General features: G+C 36.9%; 1 protein-coding gene and 2 long non-coding RNA genes across 3 annotated transcripts in view; 2 read left to right on the top strand and 1 right to left on the bottom strand.

The window, feature by feature from the left end:
- Positions 1 to 719: 719 nt before the first annotated feature.
- LOC117205449 overlaps positions 720 to 9,524 on the top strand; it is a 24,913-nt gene continuing 16,108 nt past the window's right edge. The window contains exon 1 of the mRNA XM_033443833.1: positions 720 to 1,186. Within this exon, the coding sequence (XP_033299724.1) occupies positions 1,055 to 1,186 (132 nt within the window). The 5' untranslated portion in view covers positions 720 to 1,054. The remainder of the gene's footprint in view (positions 1,187 to 9,524) is intronic.
- On the top strand, positions 1,193 to 5,686 carry LOC117205446. Its single transcript, XR_004487237.1, has 2 exons — positions 1,193 to 3,344; positions 3,453 to 5,686. It is a non-coding gene; the product is annotated as an uncharacterized LOC117205446 (long non-coding RNA).
- Positions 5,572 to 6,247, bottom strand: LOC117205445. Its single transcript, XR_004487236.1, has 3 exons — positions 6,124 to 6,247; positions 5,934 to 6,042; positions 5,572 to 5,811 (listed from the first exon to the last, which is right to left on the bottom strand). It is a non-coding gene; the product is annotated as an uncharacterized LOC117205445 (long non-coding RNA).

Raw genomic sequence — 9,524 nt, 5'->3', positions numbered from 1 at the left:
GACTAAACGATAATCATAAGCGAGAGATTGGAAAAAATCTTAGTAATGTTCTATCTCCACATTCTTGAATATCAATTATATTTATCTTTTTTATAAATATATGTAAGCTTGAAGTTTTCAATATCAAATGAAAATTTTGTAGTCTAATGTTCTAATATTTTGTTTGATAAATGATTCGTTATCTTATACCAATTAGCATGTAGATTAGTGGAATCTTAACTGACCATCCTTATCTGACCACCAATCCATAAAATTAATTCCTCGAAACGAGGTTCTGAACCCAATTGCACAATTGAGTTAATATTATTACTGACATTTTACGTTATAAATTTGGTAAGGGGAAAAATGAAGTTTAATAAGTGAATTTTACAAGCTACAAATTATTTGACGAAAAATTATAAAAATGTAAGAAGAAACCTATAATCTACAACTTATAACTTCTCAATTTACTACTGCAATTAATTTTCGTTTATTACGAAAAAAAGGAAATACTTAAAATTTTCTAGAAATGTATTTCCATCGATAACCGACCAAATAGAGTTCCAATTTATCGCCAGTAAGATTACAGTAGTAAAACCAAGCAAAACACTGTTTGCATAAACAGTACCCTGGCAAGCAGATCCCATTGATAGCACGAGTAGCGTCGGCCCTGGCACGAGCATCGCGAACGTGGCGCGGCGAACGTCGCTATTGGTAGCCTGGGAATAGCTAGTGACGTCATTCTTGTTCGTGGAGCCTCGGCGTGTAAAGAAAGAGCGCGTCCAGGCAGATCGTTGAGCTAAGGACTGAACGTGCGCGAAGCTCGAGGTATTCCCCCACGGTATGAGTCATCGCGCGCAGTTTCACACAGTTTCGGGCAAAGGAACCTGCGATTCGTGTGTGCTGCTTTCGAGTTCTCCGTAACGAGGATCTTGAGCATCCCTACAGACGATCAAGAGAATAGATCCTTTCATAATAGAGGTTATAAAACCGCCGCGAACCTAATCGTCGACTTTTCCTTTCGCACTAAGGAAATACGACCAGGTAAAACCCGTTGCTCATCGACGACGTAAATATGAAGCTCGACGTGTCGGACGTGCTTTACGACAGCTCGAGCGTGTCCAGCGACAGCGGGACGTCACAAAGCTCCCGCGTCAGCCATGATTTTCTCGCCAGCATCGCGAATTCGACCATACTACCTAGCAGCGTAAGTACCGGTTAAATACTCTCCTTTCTAGATAGCTAGAAAATGTTAAAAGAAGTAGATTTCTCCGCGTAAATATGGCAACTTATGCAATCCTTAAGGTGTACGCTTATGTGTACGCGCGCTCGTACTTACGTATGTCTGATAAACAGCGTTCACGTGATTGGTCGAACGACGAATTTCTTTGAAATAAGTTATATAGTTGAATAGTAACAACATAGCGAATAAAAGTGTAGCAAACACATTATGTAACATAGTGACTTCCTCGAATGATTAAGCATTATTCAAAATAATTTAGCTGATTGTTGGCGATAGACCCGTACCCTGCGGAGGAAACGGCCTTGTTAACTTTTCTGAAAAACACGTTCGCGTGTCCTGTCGAAACCTGACGATCTCGAAAAAAAATTATCGCATGTAGGTATTTTGAGTATTGTAAACACGATGAATTCGCCGATTTCGCGGAAGCAATTGATTCGTTGGAAATCAAAGCATAAGCGGAATACTTCTGTATTATCTGTGTACCTCTTTCGATTTCCAAAGATTGATTGTTTCCTTGATAGAACAGATTCGATTGAAAATTAAAGATAAGAAAGCAAACTCATATGGTACCATCGGCTGATAAAAATTCTCGATTAATTAGGAACGTACTTTACAATCTCTGAACGGTGCTATAGCCGTCCCGTCACACGAAGATGGTACACTTGGTACACACACCGAGATCTAAATTTATAAATCGCGTGGCGTCATCGCTATATAAACTGTTCAACGTAAAAACATGATTTTCAATTTTCGTAATTTCCGTTCGCTAGTTTGCAATAGCGATAAGAATCGTCTCGTAAATAGAACACAAATGATATTCGTACACGACAATAATAGCAATTTTTATGTCCATTCAGCAAGATGTGCATATTCAGATAAACAGCTTTCGTTCTTCTCCCAGCTGGCTAGGTACCCATTTAAGGCACACGCTACGTGTGTAAGTATCGCCAATAAACTTCCGAGTTACTATAGAATTAGCCAATGAAATGTTGTCTTATATATTGTCGTCCATTCACTGATCTCTACAAATGAATGGCTGCTATTGCAATACGGGAGCGTAACTGAATTGTTTGTCTGAACAAAATCATAGTCTTTTTTCTTTTCTATTGATATGTAGTTATTTTAAAGAAGTCACAATTATAGAATAAAGTAATTTTCGCACTATTTCAGTCCAAAAATTACAAATATCATCATAATATTACATATCACCATAACAAAGCAGTATTAATTCTTTTATAAAAAAAAAAATTGTGTTTTTAGTTAAACATAAAATTAACTAGATCGACTAATTCTTATCCTACGCCGAGTAAAACAGGTTCCAGCATGAAACAGTACGAATACATTGACGTAGAATACTTTTATAGGCACGAACGATTACGTTAATTTCCATTTTCTTTCCCTTGCGTCACTCTTGGCAATAGAGGCGCGTATAAAAATTACGCGCGTTTTCCATGTTACATAAAACATTCATGTAAACAAGAAAAGCAAGGTATAATGCGGAAAAATATATATAATAAGGCAAGGTGGCGATACGATATAATCCTTAAATAAAAAGATCGTAATATATTTCATGTCCCTGACTTTCGTCGAGGGTTGGACGCGCGCCCTCGTCCAGTTCCCCGTTTCACCCTACGTATAAATTCTGTGGTAGACGATGGTATTGATCTAGCATTTCCACTGGCATGGCTTCTGTTGTCCCCAACAGCTGTTTTATAAAGAAACCCGTACACGCTCGGGTTGTGATAGCGCGCGGTCATTTAAAAACACGCGCTACTGCATCGACATGCACAAACACGTGAACGCCGATCCCAAACACATGTAAAAGAACAACTATAGATCGTAGTGTATATTGCGCAGCATTAATATTATGAACAGATAGCCGACCGAGCTGCCAGCTGTTGTCACCTAATTATCTCTGTCGCCATTAGCGATAGGGTTCAGACGGTGAAATCGACCGATAAAATGCAAATAGTCATTCCGGAGAGACATTTGCGAGCTCTACCAAGGAAACTTTGCGCTACAACGTATGAAATATAATTCCGTTTACTGAGTTCGGGGAAAAAGGCTTCCTGCGTTGTTCCGTAAAAGGTCGACATACATGGCGGCCATGTTGAAATATTAGGTAGGAGAAAAAAAATCTGTACAATTTATAGAGTATTGTGATTAAGACGAGAGAAACTCGTGTTTTAATCAGGGCTCGTAGGATTTATCTTTTATTCCTTGCTGTTAGGTATTGTTCGAGATCAAAGAAGGTCAGATTTGTCAGGCTAGCCCATGGGCGGCGACCATTTTTCGGGCAGTAGTCTTAGGGAGAAAGTAACTATGTACATATCTGTCAATGGCCTAGATAAGCTCAGCTAGTAGAACACTGTCACCGTATCACTATCTATCTACGTAATCTTTTTCTACATATTAAACCCTTATTTTTAAATATTTACTTCATAATGGAAGATTTTTCAATTTTCTTTGAAGAGCTGTTTATCGACAAATCGTCGATTAAAATTTCCTTCAAAAGAAGCCATAAAACGGTGAAATATCCTCGTTCAAAGGATTATCTGCTACGAACGCATCCAAGTATTCTTAGAACTCAAAGCTTTCGATTAGTCGGTGGAACGTGATGCGCGGGAATCGGTAAGCATTTGATCGGCAGCAAAGTCACGGAGGCATAATCTTGTTTCCTGGTGTTTCCCCCGTCCATTGTATCTCCTTTTATTCCCGATAGAGAATGCTCGGCGTTCGTGTTTTATCCGTGGCTAGAGTAAAAGCATGCGGATCCTTTGACACGTATATAAGAAGAAGAAGAAGACGAAGAATCGACTGATTCATGGCGGTGTTTCTGATTGCCTATTCCTCTTTGTTCCCTTAAATATTCAAAATACCGTCGTTGTCTTGTGTTTTGAGCACAACGAGTTTTCCCCATACAAAGGCCGATCAAGGCTTCCGCCTTTCCCTCGTATAATTTTCGGTGACTATTGTTATGCCACGCGTGCAGCTTGCGCCGATCTTTTGGTTTACCCACAAACATTCGATTAACCCCGCTGCTTCGGCCGCGTGCTCATTAAAATGTCTCTTTGTTCGCCGGGAGAACAAAGCCGCGATCCATTCGCGACGTCGATCTTCGGTTTTCTACTCCTTTGTGTCGTCGATGGTAAACGTTGCCGTAAGCGAGGTCATCGATTCTTCTTACTACGTGATTGACACGATTCACCGAGAATTGTCTTTAGTCTGTTAACCAGGTTGTGTACTAATCAGAAGCTTGTGTAATTAAAAAATTAAAAATTAATAAAAATATATAGATTCCACTTAGGTAGGTTTAATGTGATGTGAAGACCACATAAAAAAATGATCTTAAATTCATTTTTATTTGATTTTCTGTTTACCTCGAACGCTTTTATCAGAGGTGGTCTACAAGGGACAATTCAACATCAAAGAATTTCCACCTACGATAAATAAAGCTAATTCCATTAAAATAACATTCATCTAGAATTAGTTAGATTAGTCCTATTGTAGTAGGTGGTTTACGATGTCTTCATAAAAATTGTTTTTTTCGATGGAGTGAGGACCTGGAAACAATTAAAAGACTATTTTAACGTTCGTTATAAGCAACTCGTATGTCTATGAATCACACTTTGTTGACACACTGCGCCTTTTGCCTGGAAAACTTTTCACCAAAGCAGAGTTATACATCTATTAGGATTTGTATATACCGACGATACGCCTTAAGGAATCGATAATGGTTTTACGTCCTCAGCTGGTCAAAGGGCTACTTTCGCCCCGTTAAACTGTCGCACGTGGGACTACTTAAAGGCGCAATACATGATTATAAATCACAATGTCTGCTTCTTGGAGCTTAGTTCGAGACATACCTATTCGAACGACAATACCAATAGCATTCTTATTTATACACGGAATTTGCAGAAAGGTTACGAAACACGTGAAGATTGGTAACCATTTATTCTTATTTTAAAACCGAACATTTTTTTATTTTTTGACATCTGTAATGGAGAATGTAACAGGTTTCGAAAAGATAAAACTAGACCTGTAGCTACGTTCTAGAAGAAGATTTTCATTCTTCCTTTTCTATTAAATAAGTATTTTAGAAATAACATTTCTCAAGTTATGATTCGTATAAGATAACATAAAAGAAAAGAGTCTAAGTTTACCAGATAAATTTCCAAAAAGAAGAAAAATACAGTAATAAAAAAATTTTATTGGCGTCTAACTCGAACGCGGCATGTTTTTGCGATAATATTTATAGCCTTTTTCCCATGCATCTTGCACACGGTAGCTCTGGCCACGTGTACTACTGTTTTCTCTTTTTAATTCGTGTACAAAGTGCGTTCACACGTACGTTGAACGTTGCTCCGAACCGACGCAGTTTGAGCCGAGTTCGTTGTACGTGTGTTTGTAACGAATATACGTATATCGAAATAAGAACAAAGAACCGTGCATGCACGAGGGAATTCCCGGTACCGAAATAGTAAGAAACGAAGTAGCGCGTGTGACAAACGATCTCGCATAAGTGACGACCACTCAACGTCGCGATAAGTTTACCAATTTTTGTTATTCTGCGATTCTCGAATCTGGAACTATAATAAAACCATGTATTTGGGATAAGAAATTGATATATTACGTCGTAATATGTTAAACGTGTAAAAACAAGGAGAAATAGCAACTGCGAAAAGTCGAGCCTTGAGCTTGTTGTACTTACAATATAGTTACGGAGCAAATCCCCCCTGAGTAATTCCTTGACATATTTCCACCGCTGTCATACATTGTGTCGAGCTGTTACACTTCGCATATTCTTCGCAATGTCGTTTCTGAAAGTGAGAAAACTGCGGTAATTATCGTTTTTAACTATTTATGCGCGTATCTTATTTACTAATGTATCAACTCGTTACCTTGTTATGTCTGATTCGTAGTGCAGATTACGGTTCATCTTTGTAATGGTAATATATACATGTTACTTAGGTATTTCTATAAAAAGCATGTTATATAGGGAAACAGATGCACGCATACGATACATTTATACGTATTTCTGACATATAATTAAGGATCAAAAGATAAATATATTACATTAGAATATCACTACTTTCAAACGTTTCAATATTTTAAATCCATCACACAATTAAATGTAGTTCAAAGCGCATTCACGGGCCGCTCGAAATATCGTAACGCAGCAACTTGTTAAGACATTTTGAAATACTACTTTAAGCTGTCTTAATACATACGATAAACATAAAGCAGGGTATGTAATGTAAGGATGTAAGCCATTAAGTAAGACGAAAATCTTTCTGTTCGACTATTCGTTTCTCGAAATTATGCAAGTTAACGAGCTCACGTAATTACCTGGAAAAGGGGTTCTAGTTCTCAGTGGTGCGTTCCCTGATTCCTCGGAAAGCCTCGGTATAGACGAACACGTTGATTGGTCGCGCGCTATCGCACGAATCAGCAATCAAGATGGCGATGACGTCATGCGGTGGTTGCTCGACGCTGGTGGGGGGTCGAGCGGCTCTCTTTCTATATAGTTTCCAAGTTACACTGGCGGGCTCAGTTGAGATACGTAAGCAACACGCGCTAGTAGGTTTCAATACATAGCAAATCCGGTATTGCGTGATTGAACTTGTACGTGACAGTGACGAAAAGACAACCGGCGAGCATTCGTACGTGTCATTCTTCAACAAACGTTTAGTGGTACTTTGAACAGAACGTGATATCGGTGAACAGAAAGAAGGTGACCATTAGTTAGTGTTCTTGCCTCACGTTGAACGCGTATTTCTTGTAGAGGTGTAATTTTTTTAGAGTCGGAACCGGCGACTCTTCCTTTTTTTCCCGTAGTGAAGTTTTGAAAGCGAAACGCGCTCACAGATGACGCAACGTGTACCGAGCGCAGGCTTTGACGACACCATTATCGAAGATCACAATTACACCATGTTTTCCATGTATCCGCCGAATTCTAACCTATGTGACCCGTGGCAATCTAACAAATTGGATGCACTTACAGTAAGAGAAATTATTTTATATTAATAAATTATTTTTTTTTTATAAATGTTTTGTTATATGTATAAAAGATTGAATCTTTGGTTTGGTAGAAGAGTGATACATTTCAAAGGTCGCTCTCTACGTACCAGGATGGAAGTGTCACAATTGCTAACAATAAGAATAATATCATGATTCGAAATTCCGTCTTAATCTCTTTTTTGCAGTATTTGATATATATACAGTGACTGCAAAAAGTATTTATTATAGCATTTGTATTATATTTAGCCTGATAGTCTCGAAATTTGATTTAGTTTTACGTTATTACAACATTTACTTGCTAATATCATGTTCTATTTCAACCTTGCTAATTTAAACCAATTCCCAAAAAAAATTGCTTTTCTCGTTTGTTTTAAATCTCTAGTAAAGTTCTAGTAAATACTATTGTTATAATTAGAAACGTTTCACATAAATAAAACGTGGGAAACACTCGAATATGTTTTATGGTAGTACGAGCATCGATTGTGTGTACGTTTGGTCAAATGTCACGGTCAAAGGTCAATCGATTTTGTCGAACTAGAGTTATCCCTGAACTTAGTTGCCATTCACAGTAGTAATTTTACCTTCGTTATTATCGAAAGAAATTTATTGTCATTATTTGTTTAACACATTGAGTGTTATATTGTGAATTATCTTTTTCGAACAAAAAACGGCAAAATTAGGAAGCAAAATTTAAACGTTGAAGGTAGGAACGAAATGGTAATTAAAAATTAAGTACAGAAGTGGACAGCGTTGTACGATGTTAGTGCAAAATTAATCCGATAAGTGTGGGCATGCTGATAGTGATATTTTGCTCAAAATTTCTAAGAAGTGTCGTTATCCCCTGAAACCCTTGATCGTCTCACCTGTCGAATTTTTAGGTTACTAAGAAACTTTCGCTTCTCAGAATACACGTATCTACAATTTTTGTTTTTCAAAACAAATTATTTATCGGTTACTCGAAAATATTTCTCTTTTATTCTCAAAATATATGTATAATATTTGTTTTATTTTTGCCTAAATTTTTTATTTTATTTTTCAAAGTAATAAAGTAAAACATTAATTATTCAACTACATATTTAGCAATGAGAATATTTTTTCTTTCGCAACTTAGTCAATAATCTTTAGATTTTGAGGGATTTTGATTTCTAATAAACTATTGTTAATATGTATCGTTTATTAAAAAGACAGTATTTACGGAAAATTTGATTTAAGTCTAATAATTATTAGTAAAATTAGGAAAAATAAATTCCAAACTTTGGTATAGGTCGTGTGTTTACCGTAATGAGATTCTCATTTAGATAATAGACGAAGGCCATAGAAGCGTTTATTACAAGCAATTATTTGAAGTGTATTTGAGGTACTTTTGAGTCATGAGTAACTATATGTTGTCGCTAGAATCCTTTATCTGTTCCTAGGAATCTTGCCTAAACTATTAGCCAAAAATATCTTTAAGGAAACATTCGGCACACCTTTACTTATACCACAATAAGCTTAGTTTCGGAAAAACAGATTGTGAGGTTATTTTATTAATTGTGAAGCAATATTTCGAACGATCTTCGTTAGACAACACATTATTCTTATCGCATGAAATACATTATCAAGGAAACACCCATTAGAATAATTATCTTATTCATTCAAATACCTACGCAATAATTTAGAAATTCGCACAGAATACCATTGTATCGCGTATACAATTTCTCTCAAACCTGTTACATGTATTCGATTGTGTCATTGAACCTAAGTGGATTGTCTTGGAAGAAAAGTCTCATCCCCACCCATAAAATTTTAGCATTCTTTGTGCACATGATACCGAAGGAAAACAGTTAAATCTGACAGGAAGCCCGGAGTTAACGCTCGTTAACCCACCAATTAGAGGGTTTAGTTAAACGAAGGCAGGGTTAAGTTTAGCGAGAGCAATATAAACGGGTCATAAGGCAAGAGGTGTCATCCTGTCTCTTAGCCTCGCAACTAAGACGTTTGTTCTCAGCGTTGTAGTTCTTCGTCAGATACACACGATACGTTATCTAAGCATTATCACAGAGAAAGCTATCGAGTACTATGAGAAGATAGCTCTTATCTCTTCACGACTATTATTTCTTTTTTTTTGTAATTTTTTATTAGATAAAATTTGGATTTCCTTATCGATAAGAAAATGGTTGAATGTGCTTTGTAGAAGTCGTTTGGTTTAAATAAATTTTAATTCGTTGTACAGTAGCTTCAGTCTAAAAATTCTTTAACACATTTTTAACAAATAGTCTCCACTACTAGTGGGAATATTGGC

The sequence above is a fragment of the Bombus bifarius genome, unplaced genomic scaffold (assembly GCF_011952205.1).
Source record: "Bombus bifarius isolate JDL3187 unplaced genomic scaffold, Bbif_JDL3187 scf7180000007990, whole genome shotgun sequence".
NCBI lineage: Eukaryota > Metazoa > Arthropoda > Insecta > Hymenoptera > Apidae > Bombus > Bombus bifarius.
The sequence above is the reverse complement of the archived record's forward strand: the minus strand, read 5'-3'. Positions and strand labels throughout refer to the sequence as shown.